This window comes from Mastacembelus armatus, chromosome 18 (genome assembly GCF_900324485.2).
Source record: "Mastacembelus armatus chromosome 18, fMasArm1.2, whole genome shotgun sequence".
In the NCBI taxonomy this organism is placed as follows: Eukaryota; Metazoa; Chordata; class Actinopteri; order Synbranchiformes; family Mastacembelidae; genus Mastacembelus; species Mastacembelus armatus.
In genome coordinates this window covers 17,527,197-17,553,927 of record NC_046650.1, presented here as the reverse complement: position 1 = coordinate 17,553,927, position 26,731 = coordinate 17,527,197, and the positions used below count along the sequence as shown (strand labels likewise).

The window sequence follows — 26,731 nt, the reverse complement described above, 5'->3', positions numbered from 1 at the left end:
TTACACACATGTACTCTGTTTTACTGCGGCTCAGCTTCATTCCTCTCCTTTCCAGAGCAAACCTCCACCTCTCTAGATTTTCCTCCACCTGCTCCCTGCACTCACTACAGATGACAGTGTCATCTGCAAACATCATGGTCCACGGAGATTCCTGTCTAACCTCATCTGTCAGCCTGTCCATCACCACAGCAAACAAGAAGGGGCTCAAAGCCGATCCTTGGTGCAGTCCCACCTCCACCTTGAACTCCTCCGTCACCCCTACAGCACACCTCACCACTGTCATACAGCTCTCATACATGTCCTGCACCACTCGAACATACTTCTCTGCCACTCCAGACTTCCTTATACAAAACCACAGCTCCTCTCTCGGGACCCTGTCATACGCTTTTTCCAAACCTACAAAGACACAATGCAGCTCCTTCTGGTTTTCTCTGTACTTCTCCATCAGCATTCTCAAAGCAAATATTGCATCTGTGGTTCTCTTTCTTGGCATGAAACCATACTGCTGCTCACAAATGCTCACTTCTGACCTCAGCCTAGCCTCCACTACTCTTTCCCATAACTTCACTGTGTGACTCATCAGCTTTATTCCTCTGTAGTTTCCACAACTCTGCACGTCTCCCTTGTTCTTAAAGATGGGCACCAGTACACTTCTCCTCCATTCCTCAGGCATCCTATCATTCTCCATGATCTTGTTAAGTAGCCCAGTCAAAAACTCTACTGCCACCTCTCCTGAACACTTCTATACCTCCACAGGTATGTCTGTCAGGATCAACTGCCTTTCCACTCTTCATCATCTTCAATGCCTTCCTCACTTCATCCTTACTGATCTTTGCTACTTCCTGCTCCACAACAGTCACCTCTTCTACTCTGTGCTCTCTGACATTTTCCTCATTCATCAACTTTTCAAAATATTCCTTCCATCTTTCCATCACACTTGTGGCACCTGTCAACACATTTCCATCCCTGTCCTTGATCACCCTAACCTGCTGCACATCCTTCCCATCTCTGTCTCTCTGCCTTGCCAACCTGTTCAAATCCACCTCTCCCTCCTTAGAGTCCAACCTATCATACAAATCCTCATATGCCCTTTGTCTGGCCTTTGCCACCTCTACCTTCACCTTACGCTGCATCTCCCTGTACTCCTGTCTGTTCTCTTCTGTCCTCTCAGTGTCCCACTTCTTCTTAGCTAACCTTTTCCTCTTAACACACTCCTGAACTTCCTCATTCCACCACCAAGTCTCCTTATCTGCTTTCCTCTTTCTAGATGACACACCAATTACCCTCCTACCTGTCTCCCTGATCACTTTAGCTGTAGCTGTCCAGTCATCTGGAAGAACCTCCTGACCTCCCAGAGCCTTTTTCAGCTCCTCCCTGAAAGCCACACAACTCTCTTCCTTTTTCAGCTTCCTCCACTTGGCCCTCTGCTCTGCCCTTGTCCTCTTCATCTTCCTCACCACCAGAGTCATCCTACACACCACCATCCTATGCTGTCTGGCTACGCTCTCTCCAGCCACTACTTTGCAGTCACTGATCTCTTTCAGGTTGGAACGTCTGCACTAGATGTAATCAATTTGTGTGCTCCTGCCTCCACTCTTATATGTCACCCTATGCTCCTCCCTTTTCTGGTGTTCACTACAGCCATTTCCATCCTTTTTGCGAAGTCTACCACCATCTGTCCTTCTGCATTCCTGTCCTGCATACCAAACTTACCCATCACTTCCTCGTCACCTCTGTTTCCCTCACCAACATGTCCGTTGAAGTCTGCCCCAATCACCACTCTCTCACCACTAGGGATACCCTGAATCACCTCATCCATCTCCCTCCAGAATTTCTCCTTCTCTTCTAACTCACATCCTACCTGTGGGGCAGAACTACTGACAACATTCAACATCACACCTTCAACTTCCAGCTTCAGACTCATCATCCTATCTGACACTCTCTTCACCTCCAGAACATTCCTAGCAAACTCCTCCTTCAGGATAACTCCTCCTCCATTCTTCTTTCCATCCACACCATGATAAAACAGCTTGAACCCTGCTCCTAATCTATAGGCCTTGTTACCTTTCCACCTGGTCTCCTGAACACACAAGATAATCACCTTTCTTCTCTCCATCATATCAGCCAACTCTCTAGTTTTCCCTGACAAAGTCCCTACATTCAAAGTCCCTACTCTAAGTCCTACACTCCTTCCCTTCCTCTTCTCTCTTTGCCTACGAACACGCCTTCCTCCTCTCCTTCTTCGACCAACAGTAGTCCAATTTCCACTGGCACCCTGTAGGTCAACAGCACCAGTGGCGGTCTTTGTTAACCCCGGCCGCGACTGATCCGGTATGGAAGTCATATTTGTGATTTGCATGTTTGATTTGGCTGAAATTTTACGTCGGGTGCCCTTCCTGACACAACCCTCTGCATTTCCCTGGACTTGGGACGGACACATGAAGACACTGGATTGTGCCCCCCTGTGGTTGCATTAAAAAGGACCAAATATCTGTGTTCTTATCAAATAAATTCACGTCGACCAATATTCAAATCATTCAGGCCTAAAAATGAAGAAACCTCATCTCCTCTCAAATCCAGACTAGAAGACACAACTTCAACCATGACAGATCATTCAGTCCCCAGGTCACTGCAGGTCATGGAAGAACTATATCTGCTTTATTGACTGAGATGTGAACACACTGACTGGAATTAGTTGGTGTAGCACACTCCCAGCTACACTTCAGGTCCTTCCCCTTGAAGTCACACACGTACTCAGTTTTGTTTTGTTAATTTGGTTTAGTTTCACACAGTGTTTGTGTCTAATGTGAACCACTGAATCAGATCAGACAGGTCTGAGTTCTGAGGAAGGAAGATGCATTTTTAGCAAATGAAAACATCAGGAGCTAAGTCGTAATTGCACTGGGTTTATGTTTTCTAGGCATGATGAGCATTGGTTGGTTGGGAATGTTTCACCTATATACATAAATAATATAATAAAAACTAATAACAATTTAACAGTTTATAACAGAAACTGATTTCTAAATGGATTTGTTTATGTGTATGTATGCACACACCCATGTGTGTAAACAATAAACTTTAAATAGAGATATGTCGATACATAAACATTTATCTTCCCTCTTTCCAAAGTTTTAATTTGTAAGAAATAAGAGCCTGTCCATCATCTGTGGCCACACAATATTTGCCAAGGGAGGCAAAAGGTTTCACTGGTTTAATTTACAGCAGTGTGTGTAACTTAGGGGACGACTTGCATTCAGCAGAAAATGTATCAGTGGTTTGTGTTGAAGCCAGACGTTATGTCTGCAATCATTTCATTTTTTGACCATCAACGTCATTTCCTACACAGTGTAATGTGCTAATTGTTTCATTTTACATTCCTTTTCTTGAAATATCCAGGAGGCCAGGTGTTCGCACCAGAACGTTTTATGCTTTTATGACTGCAAGTCAGTGAAGTTTCCACCTGCTTCTCCTGCTTTGTCCTTCATGTCCGTCACTAAATTACTAACCCTCTCTCCATGCTGTAATTAGTTCTGCCTAGCTCTAAAATCAGTCCGTGACCTTAGGGTTAACTTAGTGTTAGTGTGAACCTTTGACAGGACCAAATATTTTCAGGGCTGTGCTCAAAATATGCTTGATTATGCCTAAAGACACCACTGGAGACAGGAAACAAACATTATCAAGAAGTGTTAGCCAGCAACAACATCTGAGTCCAGTCTGAACCACTGATGCACGTTTCTGTCTCTGTGTCCTCACAGTTTCCCAGCATGCCTTTGGTGTAGAGGTGTATGAGGGGGTGGAGTCAGTCCTGCTGCCATGTCAGATCTCTCCTGTACCTCTGCGTCCCACAGTGGTGTGGAGCCGCTACGACCTCACACCTTCAACCATCCACCAGCTCAATGAGCGAGGTGACAGACTCAAAGACCAAAACCAGCGTTACAGCGACCGAACGTCGATGAAAACTGGAGACCTGAGCCTCACTCTGAGAAAACCCCGCCTCTCTGACAGCGGCAACTACACCTGCACCATCACAGCGTTTGGATTTAAAGAAAGACTGGCAGATGTGGAGCTGCAGGTCAAAGGTCAGCACCAACCCCAACACCTGCTGTAGATACAGATCAGAGGTCAGAGGTCATGTTGTTCTTTATGTTTCTGTTCTCCACAGATCCATTTCCACTCTGGGCCAAAGGTCTTGTTGCTGTGTCTGTGGTTCTTGCTGTTGCTGTTGGTCTTTTCATATATTTTTACTATTTCAGGACAGGTATGTCACTACTACATTACCCATAATGCTGTTGGTTACCATGTTTACCACTGTCAATCTCTTTCATTCACAAACTATTTTCCATTGGTTTCTGTTAGAGAAGGATGGAACAGGGAGCTGCTGTTCCAGTCAGTCCAGATCATGTTGTGTCTGTTGTCCTCTCAGTCCCACAGGTGAAGGTGAAATCAGGGGCGGAGTCTGTCCAGCTGCCCTTCATAACCACAGCTGACCTGTCTGGAGACGTCACAGTGGAGTGGAGGGACGAGGACAATGACAAGGTCCATGTGTATCAGGACGGCTCTGACCGACCTGAAGAACAGGACAAGTTTTACAGAAACAGAACAGAGATGAAGAAAGACCCGCTGAGAACTGGAGACCTCAGTCTGACCCTGAAACATCCAACAGGCAGAGACACAGACTCTGCACATCTTCCTTGTTCTTAAAGATGGGCACCAGTACACTTCTCCTCCATTCCTCAGGCATCCTCTCACTCTCCAAGATCTTGTTAAGTAGCCCGTCAAAAACTCTACTGCCACCTCTCCTAAACACTTCCATACCTCTTATATGTCACCCTATGCTCCTCCCTTTTCTGGAAAAATGTGTTCACTACAGCCATTTCCATCCTTTTTGAGAAGTCTACCACCATCTGTCCTTCTGCATTCCTGTCCTGCATACCAAACTTACCCATCACTTCCTCGTCACCTCTGTTTCCCTCACCAACAAGTCCGTTGAAGTCTGCCCCAATCACCACTCTCTCACCACTAGGGATACCTTGAATCACCTCATCCATCTCCCTCCAGAATTTCTCCTTCTCTTCTAACTCACATCCTACCTGTGGGGCATAACCACTGACAACATTCAGCATCACACCTTCAACTTCCAGCTTCAGACTCATCACCCTATCTGGCACTCTCTTCACCTCCAGAACATTCCTAGCAAAATGCTCCTTCAGGATAACTCCTCCTCCATTCTTCTTTCCATCCACACCATGATAAAACAGCTTGAACCCTGCTCCTAATCTATAAGCCTTGTTACCTTTCCACCTGGTCTCCTGAACACACAAGATAATCACCTTTCTTCTCTCCATCATATCAGCCAACTCTCTAGTTTTCCCTGACAAAGTCCCTACATTCAAAGTCCCTACTCTAAGTCCTACACTCTTGCTCTTCCTCTTCTCTCTTTGCCTACGAACACGCCTTCCTCCTCTCCTTCTTCGACCAACACTAGTCCAATTTCCACTCCGGTATGGAAGTCATATTTGTGATTCGCATGTTTGTTTTGGCTGAAATTTTATGTTGGGTGCCCTTCCTGACACAACCCTCTGCATCATCGGTGTTCCCCTACCCACCTGGATGCCACCCACCCGAGCCACCACCTCTTCTTGCTCTTACCCTCTGGCCAGCGCTTCAGAGCTCCAAACATCAAGACAGCCCGGCACAAAGGAAGCTTCTTCCCTCAGGCCATCCAACTCTTAAACTCGTAGCTCTCCACCATTCCCTCCTACCACCTGCACTATGACACTGGCACCTTTTTGCTCTTTGCACACCAATTAGTTCCCCTTACATTCTGTCTTCAGGTTATCTGTGCTTTTTTCTTTAGTTTCTTGTAGCATTTATATTTACTGTTTGATCCCTTGTAGCATTTGTATTTATGTCTGTTTGCACTGGAGTACACTAAACAAATTCCTTGTGTGTGTGTGCTCACAATGGATTGTGTCCCCTTGTGGTTGCATTAATTGTTGATATGTTATTTATGTTATTTACTTGAGAGGTTGAGGAAATCCTTTGCCCCCCCCAGCCATTAGATTGTTTATTAGTAACTGTTGATTTGTTATTTATGTTATATGTTATTGACTTGGTGCCTTTATCTGTTTATTATATTTTATAATGAAATTTCAGTGTTAAAGTTAATATAAGAGCTGGACAATCTGAATTTCCCCCATGGGGGATGAATAAAGTATCTGTCTATCCTAATCTAATCTAAAGGAAAAAAACAAATCAAGAGCTGGAATCTTCAGGTCACCAAAGATTTATGTTCATGTGTCATCACATGCAGACTATGACAGACCACATTAACCCCGAGTTGTCTAAGCACAACTAACAAACAATGAGCTTCAGGGGGATTTTAGACCTGTTTCCTGTTCCTGTATATGTTTGAATTACAAACTTTGAATTAGAGACTATTCCAGTGAGTCTTTAACTGTGGAGGAAATGCTGCTAGTTTCTCTGTCCTGTCTTGTTACTGCTGTGAACCTTATGCAGCTTCCTGCCCTCCCTGGCTTAAAGCTGTTTATGAGCACTGAGGAAATACAACATCAAAGACGGGGAGAGGGGTAGAGGGTTAGATAGTTTTAGTTTTATGGGGCTGAAACTGTCATAAATCTAGATGTGTGAACCTAAATGGACCTGTAGTCCCTCCCAGAAGACAGCAGTTAGGGATGGGAGCAGATACGATTTTATTGATACCAATGCTATTATTACTATTATCAGTTCTGCTTATCATTTATTTTATCAGTCCAACTGAACTCAGTTTGTTTAGTGTGTATTTTTTAATAGTCTGATTGTTTAATCTGTTACTTTAGGTCCTTTCCCAGAATAAACTACACTACACTAAAGCTTATGAGCATCACTTCCTTTATTCACACTAAAGAGTTGGGTTATAGGGTATATTATAGAAATGTTAAGAAACTTTCATATAATGTGGGGAACCTGAAAGGAACAGGATTAAGACTTTTATGTATTTTATTGTATTTGCAAAGACGTCACTGTCACAGCACAGTACTAAAGCAGAAGTGACACTGATTATGGTCCATGTGGAACAATGATCCTCAGGTGCAGCAGGTCTGATAACACAAGTGATAGTAGTTAAATGAAAACTGGAGGCAAAGAATTTGCTTTGAGCATTTTTGTAATCGAAGTCATTGATTTCCTCAAGGATTTGCTGCAGCCCGACTCTAGTATATGCAGGTTGCACATAAACATCAAACCTAAACATCTGGTCCTTGGTCGGTCTACAAGACTGATAGTCCAGCAGGTGGCGGTAACGCTCCTTTAATCTGCAGAAGAAGAAGTAACCCACCTGGCCCACCTGGTTCAAACGTAGCGTTAACTAAACGTTATATCTGCTTAGTGTTTGTCAAGCGGGGAACGACGAGTCTATTGTGAAGACAGTTAACAAGCGTCACTGGTTAATGTCACTGGTTGTTTATCGAAGAGAAAAGTATTAACTCGCCTTTTGCTAACTAACCGGTGAAAACAACATGGCGTCCTCCTCATTCGGCCACATGGTTTTGATGGTGTTTGTGTATGTGGGATGTCCAGGTGAGCTGATCTCATTAAATAATAATATTCTTAATAATATAATCTACAGCGGCTGGTTTGGGTCCTGAGAGGCCGGCACCGACCCTGTCCGTCCTCAGGGTACATAGCTGAGTCAGTATGGTGCTAACTACCAGTTAGCAGTGCTAGGCTAACAGTCAGGTGTTGTTTAGACAGGTGAGATTATTCAGATGACACTTTTATAAAAACATATCAGTCACACTATAACTGTCACCTCTTCAAAGTCTGTCTTTAAATCACAGCTGGTGTTTCCTTGTTTGACTTGAAGAGACTGGAATAATAAATAGAAGCAGGTACAGCTGCTGTGTCTGTGATGATAGTTAGGCTGAATATGCAGCAGCAGGGATCAGACTTTACATTAAACAGTGTCTGTTCACATTAAACTGAGGTTTTGTATTAATACATCTAATTTCTTACAGTCTGTCTACATGTTTTTAATATACCTGTATATCAAAAGGTAGAAATCAGATGTTATGTAATTCTGGTTTTATTGCCAGTCTCATAATTTTACAGCCCTGCTGTTTGTCATCATGCTCAGCACAAGGTTTGCTGGGTAATGTAGTTTGTATGTAGCCCAGAGTCAAACAAAGCAGCAGGAAGATCCAAATAAAAGCAGAAAGGTTTTGAAAGTACAAAATTAAAAATCTCTGTCAGTTTGTATGTTTCTATACAAGATTTGTTTTTCACACATAAATGTCTAGAGTTGTTCTAGTTGTTGTGTTTCAGTCACCATGTGCAAAGTGCTGATATGGTCCTGTTCTTGGCCAAACTGTGACTAGTCTCTGTTCAGGTAATGGAAATGCAGCAGTCAGCTGGTCCAAGGCTGATATGGACCCTGGAGGAACAGATGATGAGAAGACACCAGCACTGGCAGACTGAGAGAAGTGTATTCACACACACACAGACACAAGAATACACTTATAATGATTCTGATGATGACTAATGATGGGCCCAGGGACTGGGACGGTCCTGGTGGATCTGCCCTTTCTGACTGGTTTGGACACGTGATTCTAACTGCTAAATTTATGTCAAGATTTGTTATGATGAAAATGACTTAAAAACCAAAACACATACTCGCATAAATATGATCTATCTGACTTTGGCCCCCCTCAGGGAACCAGTCAGGTTCTGTATATAAACATGTAATGAGGACCACTTTTTCTCTATGTAACGTTTGTTGGGTTGAAAGAGTAATAATGGGTTGTATAAACAGTGAGTCAAATGACTCAGACTGTCATCCAAAATATATCTGATTCTTTCTATATAGTATAGGATTATATTGCTGTGGGGGAAACACACAATTACAGTAAATAGTTCATAAAAACAATGGTTGACTTCTCTGGCCTCCTTATAGGTTAAGATACTTAATTAAGACGTCTATTGAGAGGATTGCCTGCTGTGACTATATAAGAAGTCAATATAAAAAATTTAAATGTAAAAACTGGGTTACCAAATGATCTCCAACATGTGAGCCAGAAACCAAAGCTGCTTTATGAAAATAAAAACCTTAAATCAAAGAGTTTCCTGAGTCTGATTATGTCAAGTACCAGGTATTGCACATATATATTTGTTTCTCTCTCAGGACTCTTCCCTCCCTGTAGACTCTGCAGGTGAAGGTTCCTGTGTCTGTTGGATGTTTCAGGGTCAGACTGAGGTCTCCAGTTCTCAGCAGGTCTTTCTTCATCTCTGTTCTGTTTCTGTAAAACTCATCCTGTTCTTCAGGTCGGTCAGAGCCGTCCTGATACACATGGACCTTCCTGTTGTTCCAGTCCTTCCACTCCACTGTGACGTCTTCAGGCAGGTCAGCTGTGGTTATGAAGGGCAGCTGGACAGACACCGCCTCTGATTCCAGCATCAGATCTGGGACTGAGAGGACAACAGACACAACATGAGCTGGACAGACAGCAGCAGCAGCAGCACTGACACATTTTCTTTGACTGTATGAAGTGAAATATTTGTAGTGGAAACAGGTCTGACTGGTTCCAGTCTGGAATCTGTCCCATTGGTGCATTTAACAGAGACAGAGTCTGTGGTGTGTGAACAACCAACAGCACAACTCCCTGTTTCTTCACTAACTTAGTGTCATTGTCAAATGTCAAAGTGACTTCTGCTTCACACACTTTGTCTCTTCATCCAACTGTCCTATGGAAGGATGAAAGTCTGACTGCTCGGAAAAAACCTGTTTTCTCTAAATGCTTCCAAAGAAATCTGATCAGTGTTTCATGTATTTCTGATCAGGGAGCTATATACTGTCCTATGGGCTCTGGATAGTTCCACACAACTTCCTGATTCCAGTTTGTTTCAAAGTAAAAGCACAGTGGGCTGAAGAGGTCCAGTTGATTGGAGCTCACATTGGGAAGAAACAAAGTAGATCAGATGGTGGTTTTTGTGTTTTGAATCAAGTCAGAGATGTTGATTTGAGAACATGGCATCAAGTCTGTGCAGTAAATTCTGTCCTGTCCTCATATGTGGATGTAGAGGACTCTTGTTTTTGTTCTCAGACATCTGTCCATTCATTGTTTGTGTGATAGAACTACGACTCTTTGCTCTGATTTGACTTCTTCATGTGATGTGACTCCACAAGGAACAAATCTCTACACTGTTTTTGTCCCTTTGTGATTTTATTGGGGAAATTCTGTCTCATCAACAAGTTTTTAGGTTCCCAACCCTCTTTTCCTCTTTTCTTCACTGACTTTATCTCACGGCTTCATTCTCCTGCTCTGACAAACAATAAAAACAAACAGCTTTTTCAAATATGACACAGATTTGAGGAATTTTAATTAGTTACATTTTCTATTTTGATTTTTTTATTGATATTTCTCTTTATTTCAGATTTTTGTTGTCTCTTGTTTCATTGAGTGATTTTGTTTTATCCCTTAATTTATACAGACGTCAGATTTGTTCTGTGTTTTCAGCCTCTTGTTCGCTGTTGGACGTGTTTTGTGTTTGACCGCCAGTGTATTAGAAACAGTTAGCTTAGCTTAGCATAAAGACTGAACTGACCTTTGACCAGGAGCTTCACCTGTTTCTCCATCAGGACTCTTCCCTCCCTGTAGACTCTGCAGGTGAAGGTGTTTGTGTCTCTGACTGTTGGAGGTTTCAGGGTCAGACTGAGGTCTCCAGGTCTCAGCAGGTCTTTCTTCATCTCTGTTCTGTTTCTGTAAAAGTCGTCCTGTTCTTCAGGTCGGTCAGAGCCGTCCTGATACACATGGACCTTCCAGTTATATCTGTCCTTCCACTCCACTGTGACGTCTTCAGGCAGGTCAGCTGTGGTTATGAAGGGCAGCTGGACAGACTCCGCCCCTGATTCCACCTCCACCCGTGGGACTGAGAGGACAACAGACACAACATGAGCTGGACAGACAGCAGCAGCAGCAGCACTGACACATTTTCTTTGACTGTATGAAGTGAAATATTTGTAGTGGAAACAGGTCTGACTGGTTCCAGTCTGGAATCTGTCCCATTGGTCCATTTAACAGAGACAGTCACAACCAACAGCACAACTCCCTGTTTCTTCACTAACTTAGTGTCATTGTCAAATGTCAAAGTGACTTCTGCTTCACACACTTTGTCTCTTCATCCAACTGTCCTATGGAAGGATGAAAGTCTGACTGCTCGGAAAAAACCTGTTTTCTCTAAATGCTTCCAAAGAAATCTGATCAGTGTTTCATGTATTTCTGATCATGGGGCTATATACTGTTCTATGAGCTCTGGATAGTTCCACACAACTTCCTGATTCCAGTTTGTTTCAAAGTAAAAGCACAGTGGGCTGAAGAGGTCCAGTTGATTGGAGCTCACATTGGGAAGAAACAAAGTAGATCAGATGGTGGTTTTTGTGTTTTGAACCAAGTCAGAGATGTTGATTTGAGAACATGGCATCAAGTCTGTGCAGTAAATTCTGTCCTGTCCTCATATGTGGATGTAGAGGACTCTTGTTTTTGTTCTCAGACATCTGTCCATTCATTGTTTGTGTGATAGAACTACGACTCTTTGCTCTGATTTGACTTCTTCATGTGATGTGACTCCACAAGGAACAAATCTCTACACTGTTTTTGTCCCTTTGTGATTTTATTGGGGAAATTCTGTCTCATCAACAAGTTCTTAGGTTCCCAACCCTCTTTTCCTCTTTTCTTCACTGACTTTATCTCACGGCTTCATTCTCCTGCTCTGACAAACAATAACAACAAACAGCTTTTTCAATATGACACAGATTTGAGGAATTTTAATTAGTTACATTTTCTATTTTCATTTTTTTATTGATATTTCTCTTTATTTCAGATTTTTGTTGTCTCTTGTTTCATTGAGTGATTTTGTTTTATCCCTTAATTTATAAAGACGTCAGATTTGTTCTGTGTTTTCAGCCTCTTGTTCGCTGTTGGACGTGTTTTGTGTTTGACCACCAGTGTATTAGAAACAGTTAGCTTAGCTTAGCGTAAAGACTGAACTGACCTCTGACCAAGAGCTCTAAATGCTTCTCCATCAGGACTCTTCCCTCCCTGTAGACTCTGCAGGTGAAGGTAACTCTGTCTCTGACTGTTGGATGTTTCAGGGTCAGACTGAGGTCTCCAGTTCTCAGCAGGTCTTTCTTCATCTCTGTTCTGTTTCTGTAAAACTCGTCCTGTTCTTCAGGTCGGTCAGAGCCGTCCTGATACACATGGACCTTCCTTTTGTTCCGGTCCTTCCACTCCACTGTGGAGACTTGAAGCAGGTTAACTAAAGCTCTGCAGGGCAGATGGACAGACTCCGCCCCTGATTCCACCTCCACCTGTGGGACTGAGAGGACAACAGACACAACATGAGCTGGACAGACAGCAGCAGCAGCACTGACACATTTTCTTTGACTGTATGAAGTGAAATATTTGTAGACTTTGTCATGATCCGCAACTTGACTTCCTGTGTTAGATACTTTTGTTTTGAAGGATCATACAGGATCTGGTTCTTCTGCCTTGTGGTACCTTGACTGATTGTGATTATGTTCTGTTTGCCGCTCACTGTTTAAATACCCTCTCTCAGCCACAGACAAACTGCCAGGTGGTCTGTTATCCTTCCTGTGCTCCGACCTACGACTCATCAGGATTTGCCTGCGTCATTTTAGTCCCCTGGGTCCTTCCATAAGACTGTTGATCAGGGACCTCTCCCCTCCCTAAGCTAAGTAGCACTTCCTGGTCTCTTAAAGGAATAAAACAGTTTGTTTCCTGCCGTTCTGGTGCCTACAACTACCAAGGGGGGCTAACCAAGGCCCTGTTTGCTAAGTCGCAGCCATATAAAGTCTTCAGCCCAACTGGGTTTTTGTGTTTTCTTTTTTTACCAGAGGAGATTTTCGTTTGCCCATTTTCCAGCTAATTTATGAGCCGCTCATGGCTGCACTGAATTGGAGAATTGTTTTTGCTCCAGAGGAATGAATCTGTTTTCTTTGGATTTTACATTTTGTGAATTCCTCATGCTATAATCAACCCGAAGAGAAAGACTTAGGTTTCTGGTTCCCTGTTCTTCCCCCAGGTCCACCCAATAGTGGAAGACAGTGTTTTTGAATGCGACTAAATTACTCCTTGAATTGCCCAGCCAAAAGTCCAGGATCCTCCGACCAAGGAAACCCGCTCTGCCAGAAACTGCTCTGTGGAAACCACCCAGCTTTACTTCACTCAACCCGTCACTACTACCCCGGTGTTACCGAGTCTGGCCCTGGGGGCAACCATCCTGCAACGGACTGAACCCGGCTTCCTTCCATACGACTGGTCGTCCCATCCATGCTCTCACCCATTCTCATGACATAAATAAAACCAGGTTTCATCTCCGGAGGTACCAGTGTGGACGCTTTGTTGGTCCTCATTATTCTAAGTCTGACAGACCTGGAGAGACTCATCCATCATTTATCTCCAGCAGGTCAGATTACTGGAACTGCTCAACTGATGATGTTTAAGTCCAAGCTAAAGACTTTTCTTTTAGCTCAGCATGTGACAACTGAAAGTGTTTGATCTCATTCTACTTTCATTTGATTTCAAATTCATTGTTGTTTTATTTCAAATCTATGTTGATTTGAATTCTCACCTCTGTACTTTAACTTGTCTTTCATTCCTGTAAAGCTCTTTGAATGACTCTGTGTATGAACTGTGCTGTACAAATAACAAATAACTGAACATCAAGTTTCTGCTGTTCATTTGTCATTTCTAGTCCTAATGTTGATGCACAATCCAGTCCAGTCTATTTGTATTAGTTCCACTATGGTCTGTTCTGTCATATTATCTGTTTTCTTTTGATCTTCTCTTCTCCCCCTCACGTCCTCACACCAACACGTCACATCAAACCAACTATTGAACAGCATCTGTCCTCATGTTGTTCTGTTGTTGTTTTGGATGGTTTTTCTTCTGTTAACTATTTTATCATCCTTGTCTTTGTTCTGTGTTTTCAGCCTCTTGTATGTTGTTATTGTTTGGGTCTGATGTCCAGTGGAATAGAAACATAATAACTGTTAGCTTAGCTTAGCATAAAGACTTTGAACTGACCTTTGACTTTCAGCTTCACCTGTTTCTCCATCAGGACTCTTCCCTCCCTTTTGTAGACACTGCAGGTGAAGGTTCCTCTGTCTCTGTCTGTTGGATGTTTCAGGGTCAGACTGAGGTCTCCAGTTCTCAGCAGGTCTTTCTTCATCTCTGTTCTGTTTCTGTAAAACTCGTCCTGTTCTTCAGGTCGGTCAGAGCCGTCCTGATACACATGGACCTTCCTGTTCTTCCAGTCCTTCCACTCCACTGTGACGTCTTCAGGCAGGTCAGCTGTGGTTATGAAGGGCAGCTGGACAGACTCCGCCTCTGAGTTCACCTTCACCTGTGGGACTGAGAGGACAACAGACACAACATGAGCTAGACAGACAGCAGCAGCAGCAGCACTGACACATTTTCTTTGACTGTATGAAGTGAAATATTTGTAGTGGAAACAGGTCTGACTGGTCCCAGTCTGGAATCTGTCCCATTGGTCCATTTAACAGAGACAGAGTCTGTGGTGTGTGAACAACCAACAGCACAACTCCCTGTTTCTTCACTAACTTAGTGTCATTGTCAAATGTCCAGATCAAACCTTTATTTACTGGCTCTGACTGAGGATTAGTGGCCCATGATGGGACTCCACTAACTGGGAGGACAAACTACACATTTCCATGTTTCTATGTCATTTTGGTTTGTTGACGTTTCCTTTGAGACACAAATGAACAAGGACACAGAAATGATGCTGTTTTGATTCACTGTTTTTATTTTATTTATTTAAATTTATTTCCAATATTTCTTGTCTCTCATTTACTTTCATTAATTTCATTGATCAGTTGATTTTGATTTTATCCCTTAGTTTATAAAGATTTGTGAACTTTTTTCTGTTTCATCAGCATCTTCACTGTTGGAGGTTTTTTGTGTTTGACATTCAGTGTAAAAGAAACAGTTAGCTTAGCATAAAAACTGAACTGACCTTTGACCCAGAGATCCACCTGTTTCTCTCTGAGGACTCTTCCCTCCCTGTTGTAGACTCTGCAGGTGAAGAATCCTCTGTCTATTGGATGTTTCAGGGTCAGACTGAGGTCTCCAGTTCTCAGCAGGTCTTTCTTCATCTCTGTTCTGTTTCTGTAAAACTCGTCCTGTTCTTCAGGTCGGTCAGAGCCGTCCTGATACACATGGACCTTCCTGTCATTATCATCCCTCCACTCCACTCTGACGTCTTCAGGCAGGTCAGCTGTGGTTATGAAGGGCAGCTGGACAGGCTCCGCCCCTGATTCCACCTCCACCTGTGGGACTGAGAGGACAACAGACACAACATGAGCTGGACAGACAGCAGCAGCAGCAGCACTGACACATTTTCTTTGACTGTATGAAGTGAAATATTTGTAGTGGAAACAGGTCTGACTGGTTCCAGTCTGAAATCTGTCCCATTGGTCCATTTAACAGAGACAGAGTCTGTGGTGTGTGAACAACCAACAGCACAACTCCCTGTTTCTTCACTAACTTAGTGTCATTGTCAAATGTCCAGATCAAACCTTTATTTACTGGCTCTGACTGAGGATTAGTGGCCCAAGATGGGACTCCACTAACTGGGAGGACAAACTGCACATTTCCATGTTTCTATGTCATTTTGGTTTGTTGACGTTTCCTTTGAGACACAAATGAACAAGGACACAGAAATGATGCTGTTTTGATTCACTGTTTTTATTTTATTTATTTAAATTTATTTCCAATATTTCTTGTCTCTCATTTACTTTCATTAATTTCATTGATCAGTTGATTTTGATTTTATCCCTTAGTTTATAAAGATTTGTGAACTTTTTTCTGTTTCATCAGCATCTTCACTGTTGGAGGTTTTTTGTGTTTGACATTCAGTGTAATAGAAACAGCTTAGCATAAAAACTGAACTGACCTTTGACCCAGAGCTTCACGTCTTTCTCCATCAGGACTCTTCCCTCCCTGTTGTAGACTCTGCAGGTGAAGGTGTCTGTGACTGTTGGATGTTTCAGGGTCAGACTGAAGTCTCCAATTTTCAGCAGGATTCTCTTCATCTCTGTTCTGTTTCTGTAAAACTCGTCCTGTTCTTCAGGTCGGTCAGAGCCGTCCTGATACACATGGACCTTCCTGTTGTTCCAGTCCGTCCACTTCACTGTGGAGACTTGAAGCAGGTTAACTAAAGCTCTGCAGGGCAGCTGGACAGACTCCGCCCCTGAGTCCACCTCCACCTGTGGGACTGAGAGGACAACAGACACAACATGAGCTGGACAGACAGCAGCAGCAGCAGCACTGACACATTTTCTTTGACTGTATGAAGTGAAATATTTGTAGTGGAAACAGGTCTGACTGGTTCCAGTCTGGAATCTGTCCCATTGGTGCATTTAACAGAGACAGAGTCTGTGGTGTGTGAACAACCAACAGCACAACTCCCTTAGTTTATAAAGATTTGTGAACTTTTTTCTGTTTCATCAGCATCTTCACTGTTGGAGGTTTTTTGTGTTTGACATTCAGTGTAATAGAAACAGTTAGCTTAGCATAAAAACTGAACTGACCTTTGACCCAGAGCATCACCCATTTCTCCATCAGGACTCTTCCCTCCCTGTTGTGGACACTGCAGGAGAAGGTTCCTCTGTCTGTTGGATGTTTCAGGGTCAGACTGAGGTCTCCAGTTCTCAGCAGGTCTTTCTTCATCTCTGTTCTGTTTCTGTAAAACTCGTCGTGTTCTTCAGGTCGGTCAGAGCCGTCCTGATACACATGGACCTTCCTGTAGTTCCAGTCCCTCCACTCCACTCTGACGTCTTCAGGCAGGTCAGCTGTGGTTATGAAGGGCAGCTGGACAGACTCCGCCCCTGATTCCACCTTCACCTGTGGGACTGAGAGGACAACAGACACAACATGAGCTGGACAGACAGCAGTAGCAGCAGCACTGACACATTTTCTTTGACTGTATGAAGTGAAATATTTGTAGTGGAAACAGGTCTGACTGGTTCCAGTCTGGAATCTGTCCCATTGGTCCATTTAACAGAGACAGAGTCTGTGGTGTGTGAACAACCAACAGCACAACTCCCTGTTTCTTCACTAACTTAGTGTCAAATGTCCAGATCAAACCTTTATTTACTGGCTCTGACTGAGGATTAGTGGCCCATGATGGGACTCCACTAACTGGGAGGACAAACTGCACATTTCCATGTTTCTATGTCTTTTTGGTTTGTTGATGTTTCCTTTGAGACACAAATGAACAAGGACACAGAAATGATGCTGTTTTGATTCACTGTTTTTATTTTATTTATTTTAATTTATTTCCAATGTTTCTTGTCTCTCATTTACTTTCATTAATTTCATTGATCAGTTGATTTTGATTTTATCCCTTAGTTTATAAAGATTTGTGAACTTTTTTCTGTTTCATCAGCATCTTCACTGTTGGAGGTTTTTTGTGTTTGACATTCAGTGTAATAGAAACAGTTAGCTTAGCATAAAAACTAAACTGACCTTTGACCCAGAGCTCCACCTGTTTCTCCATCAGGACTCTTCCCTCCCTGTAGACTCTGCAGGTGAAGGTTCCTCTGACTGTTGGATGTTTCAGGGTCAGACTGAGGTCTCCAGTTCTCAGCAGGTCTTTCTTCATCTCTGTTCTGTTTCTGTAAAAGTCGTCCTGTTCTTCAGGTCGGTCAGAGCCGTCCTGATACACATGGACCTTCCTGTTGTTCCAGTCCGTCCACTTCACTGTGGAGACTTGAAGCAGGTTAACTAAAGCTCTGCAGGGCAGCTGGACAGACTCCGCCCCTGATTCCACCTTCACCTGTGGGACTGAGAGGACAACAGACACAACATGAGCTGGACAGACAGCAGCAGCAGCAGCACTGACACATTTTCTTTGACTGTATGAAGTGAAATATTTATAGTGGAAACAGGTCTGACTGGTTCCAGTCTGAAATCTGTCCCATTGGTCCATTTAACAGAGACAGAGTCTGTGGTGTGTGAACAACCAACAGCACAACTCCCTGTTTCTTCACTAACTTAGTGTCATTGTCAAATGTCCAGATCAAACCTTTATTTACTGGCTCTGACTGAGGATTAGTGGCCCATGATGGGACTCCACTAACTGGGAGGACAAACTGCACATTTCCATGTTTCTATGTAATTTTGGTTTGTTGACGTTTCCTTTGAGACACAAATGAACAAGGACACAGAAATGATGCCACAGAGGCTCTTTTCCCTGCAGAGCCCCCTGAAGCTGCAGTGTGGAGGAGGAGGACTCTGCTCCCCAGACTGAAATCCACAGCAACTCTCTGCTTTAACCCACTGGGTTTGTTCATGGCTCTGACTTTGACTCTGTTTTTGCTTTTATTGGCTCTGAGTTTGAATCAGCTTTGAACTTAGTTCAGAGATTTGTTGTCTCTGCTTTTATTGATCCATTGATTTTGTTTTTATTCCTTATAAAGATTGTGAACTTTGTTCTGTTTCATCATCTTGTTCACTGTTTTTTGTGTCTGATGTCCAGTGAAATAAAAACTGTTAGTTTAGAATAAAGAATTGGAACTGACCTTTGACCCAGAGCTGCACTTCTTTCACCATCAGGACTCTTCCCTCCCTGTAGACTCTGCAGGTGAAGTTTCTTCTGTCTCTGACTGTTGGATGTTTCAGGGTCAGACTGAGGTCTCCAGTTCTCAGCAGGTCTTTCTTCATCTCTGTTCTGGTTCTGTAATACTCGTGCTGTTCTTCAGGTCGGTCAGAGCCGTCCTGATACACATGGACCTTCCTGTTGTCCTTGTCCTTCCACCCCACTGTGACGTCTCCAGGCAGGTCAGCTGTGGTTATGAAGGGCAGCTGGACAGACTCTGCCCCTGATTTCACCTCCACCTGTGGGACTGAGAGGACAACAGACACAACATGAGCTGGACAGACAGCAGCAGCAGCAGCACTGACACATTTTCTTTGACTGTATGAAGTGAAATATTTGTAGTGGAAACAGGTCTGACTGGTTCCAGTCTGAAATCTGTCCCATTGGTCCATTTAACAGAGACAGAGTCTGTGGTGTGTGAACAACCAACAGCACAACTCCCTGTTTCTTCACTAACTTAGTGTCATTGTCAAATGTCCAGATCAAACCTTTATTTACTGGCTCTAACTGAGGATTAGTGGCCCATGATGGGACTCCACTAACTGGGAGGACAAACTGCACATTTCCATGTTTCTATGTCATTTTGGTTTGTTGATGTTTCCTTTGAGACACAAATGAACAAGGACACAGAAATGGTGCTGTTTTGATTCACTGTTTTTATTTTATTTATTTAAATTTATTTCCAATATTTCTTGTCTCTCATTTACTTTCATTAATTTCATTGATCAGTTGATTTTGATTTTATCCCTTAGTTTATAAAGATTTGTGAACTTTTTTCTGTTTCATCAGCATCTTCACTGTTGGAGGTTTTTTGTGTTTGACATTCAGTGTAAAAGAAACAGTTAGCTTAGCATAAAAACTGAACTGACCTTTGACTTTGAGCTCCACCTGTTTCTCCATCAGGACTCTTCCCTCCCTGTTGTAGACTCTGCAGGTGAAGGTGTCTCTGACTGGATGTTTCAGGGTCAGACTGAAGTCTCCAATTTTCAGCAGGATTCTCTTCATCTCTGTTCTGTTTCTGTAAAACTCGTGCTGTTCTTCAGGTTGGTCAGAGCCGTCTTGATACACATGGACCTTCCTGTAGTGCTTGTCCGTCCACTTCACTGTGGAGACTTGAAGCAGGTTAACTAAAGCTCTGCAGGGCAGCTGGACAGACTCCGCCCCTGAGTCCACCTCCACCTGTGGCACTGAGAGGACAACAGACACAACATGAGCTGGACAGACAGCAGCAGGACTGACAGGAACAGCAGCTCCCTGTTCCATCCTTCTCCAACAGAAACCAATGGAAACTAGTTTGTGAATGAAGACATGTTTCATTGTTCCTGACATTTGGAGCAGTTCCCAAAGAACGAGTCGGGAACCAATCAGATGAATGAATCAGTAACAGGGTTCCTGAAGAACTGACTCAGGGACTGTGCAGTCCATGATGACAAAGGACTGAGACCAGACTCTGAGACTTTGTTAGTGAGATTATTGGGAAACTACAGTTACAGACAAAATCCAACAATTACACAGCTGGATAGAAAAGGTCAGAAACAACAAGAACATGTTTGTTGTCTGGTCCCATTGTACTGGAACTGGACTAATGACTGCAGTGTTACTAAAGTCCAGGTTTCAGTCCTGATTGAGGATCATCAGCAGCTACTTATTAGAGACTGATTCATTCTCTGTTTGGTCCTGAAATGAGCTGAGACACAGTCAAAGATCAACTACAGGAAACATGGTAACCAACAGCATTATGGGTAATGTAGTAGTGACATACCTGTCCTGAAGTAGTAACAATATATGAAAAGACCCACAGCAACAGCAAGAACCACAAGAACCACAGACACAGCAACAAGACCTTTAGCCCAGGGTGGAACTTCTGTGGAGAACAGAAACGTAAAGGACAACATGACCTCTGACCTCTGACCTGTATCTACAGCTCTGACCTCTGACCTGTACCTACAGCAGGTGTTGGTGCTGACCTTTGACCTGCAGCTCTACATCTGCCAGTCTTTGTTCGTTTCCAAACGCTGTGACGGTGCAGGTGTAGTTGCCGCTGTCAGAGAGGCGGGGTTTTCTCAGAGTGAGGCTCAGGTCTCCAGTGATCAGAGCGTCAGTTTTTATCGACGTTCGGTCTCTGTAACGCTGGTTTTGGTCTTTGAGGTCGTCACCTCGCTCACTGAGCTGGTGGATGGTTGAAGGTGTGAGGTCGTAGCGGCTCCACACCACTGTGGGGAACTGAGGTACAGAAGAGGTCTGACAGGGCAGCAGGACTGACTCCGCCCACTCATACACCTCTACACCAAAGGCATGCTGGGAAACTGTGAGGACACAGAGACAGAAACGTGCATCAGTGGTTCAAACTGGACTCAGATGTTGTTGCTGACTAACACTTGTGCAAACCAAATGACAAAGTTGGACTTTGGATCAGCAGAGTCAAACTAACAATGATCAGGGGCAGGAAGTGCTCAGATTGTTGGGACCTGGACTGGAAAGTCCCTGTTTGCCTTAAATGCAGCGGCTGCTCAGACCACAGGCCATTAGTTTGTTTCTGGGGAACAAATCATCAGAAGCAGTGGAGAGTGGAGACATCCATCAGTGGCAGAGTCTCCTCAGGTGTGTTTGGTACCTGCCTACCACAGGTATGTAGACACTGGACTGGACTTGCAGGCAGGTTTGTTACAGACTCTTTCCTTCCTCAGAAACTCAGACCGGTCTGATCTGGTTCCCTGGTTCACATTAGACACAAACACTGTGTGAAACTACCAGTTACCAAGTGAAGTTTCATGACATTTGGTCTCATGTTCAGTGTTTATTAAGAAGGAATTTCATTGATATTGTTTGTCTTTTTCCTTTAGAGCTTCAGCTTCACAGGTTGGTCCTGTTGGATTTCTTTGATCTACTGTGGGTCCAGATTTGTGCTGTTGGTTCTGTTTCCTGTTGGTCACTGATTTACTGTAGATTTGTTCTTTTTGATCCACTGGACCAGTTCAGAACCAACTAATTCCAGTCAGTGTGTTCACATCTCATCAGTCAATAAAGCAGATATAGTTCCTCCATGACCTGCAGTTTCTGTCAGTCTGTCATGGTTGAAGTCTTCTAGTCTGGATTTGAGAGGAGATGAGGTTTCTTCATTTTTAGGCCTGAATGATTTGAATATTGGTCAACATGAAAGTATTTGATATAACAAAGATATAACACAGATATTTGGTCCTTTTTCTTCTCAGTCCTTTGGCCTGTGAATCAGACCATCATGGTGGAGATTCTCAGTCATCCAGGTGAAGTTATCTACAGTATTTTAGGTTGAAACATTTCATTACTCATCCAAGTAGCTTCATCACTCTAAGGGAAAGCTGGTATGGAATCGCACATTTATCCTTCAGGTTGGTTTTACTCCACCCCTAGCCCAAATAGGCTCATTATATGAACTATGCAAATGGAGTGAGTCGTTAGACCCACACTCCTGAGTTGGTTTCACTTCACAGCTGGCCTGAATAGGATCGGCAAGTAAACAAAAGAACTGACTCATATGACCCCTCTGATTCACCAACTGGCTGCAGAGTGTGTCCTCCCTTGGAAATATTTGATTTGATCCTTAATTTCCTGGGAACAGAAGAAAGGGCAGCCTGGTAGATTGAAGATAGGTTATGTCTGAGTCCTCCACCCTTGTTAAGAGAGGGTTTTTCAACTTGGACCTAAATAGCTTCTCTGTCCAAAATATGAACATCACTGTTTTGAAAAGAGTGTCCTGTTTCCTTTCAATGGAGGTGCACAGCTGACTGTGGTCCTGAGGAGCTGCTCCTGCTGTGCTGGACCATCCTCCTTGTAAGTGGTTGTTTGGTTTCTCCAATGTAGAGTTCTGAGCTTTCTTCCTTACACTGGACAGCAAAGACCACATGGCTCCTCTTTTGTTTTTGTGTCCAGTCTTTATGGGGAACTAGACTCTGTCTCAGCGTGTTAGTGGGTTTGAAGTGGACTGGTATCTGATGTTTCCCAAAAATATGTTTAAAATCCTTTTAAACCTCTGTGTGGGTTCCCTCAGGGGTCCATCTCAGGGCCCCTTTAGTTAAATCTTTACATGTTTCCTTTAGGCCAGTTAATACGCAGCAATAATGTGTCCTACCATAACTATGCAGATGACACTCAGATTTACATTTCACTCACAGCAGGTGAATATGGACCAGTGGATTCACTGTGTCGCTGTATTGAACAGATCACTGTGTGGATGAAAAACAACTCTCTCCAAATAAACAGAGACAAGACTGAAATAATCATCTTTGGGCCTCAGAAACAAAGAGAAAGTGTCAGCAGTCACCTCGAGTCTCTTTCTCTAAAATCTAAATATCAGGTTAGAAATCTAGTGGTAATCGTGGACTCAGACTTCAACTTTAACAGCCACATTAAATCAATAACATCATCAGCATTTTACCATCTCAGAAACATCAGAATCAAAGGGATCAGGTCTAAACCAGACTTGGAGAGACTCATCCATGCTTTTATCTCCAGCAGGTTAGATTACTGTAACTGCTCACAGGGGTCTCAAAAAGAGCTGTAGGGCAGGTGCAGTACATTCAGAGCACTGCTGCATGTTTCCTGAGTAGAAACAGGAAGTACAACCAAATTACTCCTGTTCTCAGATCTCTGCACTGGCTTCCTGTCTCTCAGGGAATAGACTTTAAAACAGCACTGCTTGTGTATAAGTCTCTTCATGGCTCAGCACCACATTACATTTCTGACATATTGGTGCCATATGAACCATCTCGGACTCTGAGAACATCAGGGACAGGCCTTCTGCTCGTGCCCAGAGTCAGGACTAAACAGGGAGAAGCAGCGTTCCAGTTTTATGCAGCTAAAACCTGGAATAGTCTCCTGATGATGTTAGACAAGCCTCATCTCTGACAATGTTTAAGTCCAAGCTAAAAACTTCTTGTTATCTCAGTATATGACAGTTGAAATTGTTGTATCTGCACTGATTGTCCTTTTATTTCATTTGATGTTTCCATCTACTGCATTTATGTGAAGCCACCATCACGGTGCAGTTACAGCGAGGATGAAACAGCAAAGAGCTGAAGTGTTGATGAATCAGATCAGAGGGAGGAAGGTGGTCTTACCGTGCACCAGGATCCCAAACACCACCAACATCTTCATCTTCACTAAAGGCTCCAACAAACACAAAGTCCCCGTAAAGCTGCTTCTTCCTAAACTGAGTTCAGCTTCAAAAACAGCTTCAGGACGTGTTGACAGCAGCTGCCACTTCCTCAAAGTGTGAGGACACTTTCTCTTCCTCTTTCAGCTCCATGAAGCTTCTCAGGTGCTGCAACAGAGGAAAGCGCCTGCAGCAGCTGGTGCACTGAGATCCACACTGAGTTGGTATTGTTGTCCTACCAATCAGCTTTAAAAGAGTTTAATAAAGTTCTGATAAAGTTCCTTTTGGGTTTGGATCATGATGATGTTGCCTGTGCAGCTGCTCTGAAAACCGCATTCAAATTTTCTGTCTTGAGTTCATGAGGAAGTAACATGTCCAGGTGTTTCCAGGCTGCAGATGTTGAGGAGAAACTGTCTGTGATCATGTTCAAATAGCAGCATCCTCATTTTAAAAATGGGTCCAAATCTTAGATGTTCTATGTTGTTGATGCCAAATGGACCTGAAGATATTTCCATGTCAGAGCTGATCAGAGTCTCAGGATGTGAGTATTGGCTGTTGTTGTTAAAGCAAAATCAAATTGTCAGATTTCTGAATGGAGTTTGGTGAAGTTCTGTCTGTATAAGGAGGAGCAGGGTGCTGTGTCTGTGGTGAATCCTGGAACTTTTCCTCAGACTCACATGAAACTTTTCACACCAGGGAAATAAAGTTTTGTTTGTGTCGGCACTAAAGGCTCCACAGTATAAAGAGGTTTAAAGTGACTAAGTACATTTACTCTAGTACTGGTAGTACTTTTTATTCCACTTCCAGCACCACTGTATAAAGCTGTGGAGAGGACTCATACTGTAGTTTTACTGCATGTACTGAGACAGTACACAGAAATACCACAGTACTTCCAGACTTTGTACAGTGTTTGGACCTTTATTCAAACTGTTCAGAGTCACAGAGAAACAGGAAGACAGCTCAGAAGTGATGCTCAGTGGTGACCGCCATGACATCATCAAAGTCCTCAGCCAATCACTGCTCAGCCTGGACGGGTGCTGCTGTCACCATGGGGACAGGCAGGTCACTTCCTGTGAGATGAGACAATCATAAAATGTGGAGTCAGTTTGTAAACAACATTAAAAGAGACAAAAGCCTGAAAATTAATGTGCTGGACATAATCAGTGGGACATAACTGAGGCTGATGACTGAGATGCTGTGGATTGATTGATTGATTGATTGATTGATTGATTGATTGATTGATTGATTGATTGATTGATTGATTGATTCAGAGTGTTACCTGTGGGTCTGTGTCGATACAGAGACACCATGAGGACAGTGGAGATGACGTAGGGACAGAACACCACCAGGTAACGGACCACTGTGAACACCTGCTGGAGGGGGGCGGGGTCTGGGGGCGGGGGCTGGGGACGGGGCTGCTGATGAGGCTGTTGTTGGTTCAGGGGGCGGGGCTGTGGTTGTAGGTGTTCCTGCAGACAGAAGCCCACCTGGTCAGGTGAATATGTGGCTGAAATCAGAGTGTCAATCAAAGTGAAGCTGCTGACCTGTGACAGAGATCCAGCTGGGTGGAGACTCTCCATGGCCCCTGATGTTACACCTGTAGACGCCTTCATCGGCCTTGGAAACATGGAGGATGGTCACATGACCCGTAGGCCGATTGATGATGCTCTGACTGGTTGCTTCCTCTCTGGACTCACACCAGTAAACTCCACTGTCTGATGGGAAGGAAAGGCTGATGTTACAGGAAGAACCAGCTGATGTTCCCCAGAGTCTCCTTCAAAAACCTGGGAGCTGCTGGGACTCAGAGTCAGATGAGCTGTGGGAAACAATTCAAGGAGAAGAGAGGGGAGCTCAGTGCACTGATGAAGAGTTCTCAGGCAGTCTAGGCCTATAGCAACATAACTAACAGGAGGATGGTTCAGGGTCACCTGAACAGAGGATGATATATGTGAAACAGAAGAAAGAATCCTCCAAATCTCCTCCTGAGTGTTGTGTTTCAGTGCCATCAGCTGAAGCTCGTTGTGTTTGTCTTGTGACTTTGATGAAACTCTGATCCCATTTCTGACCAGTTAATGTAGAAAACCATTTCCAAAAGGCTCAGTGACTTTTTATTGCTGTGAATCTGCAGCTCTAAGAGTCCCAACATGAAGATGTCCTTGTAGATGAAGACTCTCCTCCCACATATATGAGAGTCAGCAGTTCCTGGGGATTAATAGTTGTCTAATCATTGGCCACTGATGACAACATAGGAGCCCACTGTGCAATAAGACTGGAGCATATTTCCATATCTCAACATGTTTGTCAAATATAGGAATAAAAAGATGCATCGTGTTGTTCAGAGAAAATATGGCTGCAGTCACTGTTCATTCCTTGTTTCCTGTTCCTGTATTTACCCGTGACTGACAGAACTGGGTGTTTGTTTCTAATTTCCTGTTTCCTCATCAATGCAAACTGAACATCTCCTCCACACTGACTATGTTGGTGGTGCAGCAGCAGCAGGAACATGTGAAAGAATGAATAGTACATTATTACTGAGAGTGTATCACACAGCTGAGGGGTCATATTGATGAACTGATCATCACCTGAGGCTGCATATTTACAGCATGAACAACATGTTTCCTTGGTAAATGGGACCAGTGATTCTATAGAGTCAGCTTCAAACTGGGACAGGAAAAGTTCACTGACCTTGGTCTGTTGTGCAGCTCAGCAACGACATCAGGGCTGCAGAGACATGAGGGTGGTCAGTGTGAGGTTTAACAGAAAACAGAGTGAACACAGAGGGTTTGTGTGTGGTCTGAGGGTCTGAGGGTCTGAAGGTCTGAGGGTCTGAAGGTCTGAGGGTCTGAAGGTCTGAAGGTCTAAGGGTCTGAGGGTCTGAAGGTCTGAAGGTCTGAAGGTCTGAAGGTC

General features: G+C 43.6%; 1 protein-coding gene across 1 annotated transcript in view; it reads right to left on the bottom strand.

The window, feature by feature from the left end:
- LOC113139704 (uncharacterized) overlaps window positions 1-23,952 on the bottom strand; it is a 52,575-nt gene extending 28,623 nt beyond the window's left edge. Inside the window, exons 1-2 of the mRNA XM_026323123.2 lie at window positions 23,790-23,952; window positions 20,661-20,999 (exon numbers count right to left, since the gene is read on the bottom strand). Coding sequence (XP_026178908.1) covers window positions 20,661-20,999; window positions 23,790-23,826 — 376 coding nt within the window. The 5' untranslated portion in view covers window positions 23,827-23,952. The remainder of the gene's footprint in view (window positions 1-20,660; window positions 21,000-23,789) is intronic.
- Window positions 23,953-26,731: the final 2,779 nt, after the last annotated feature.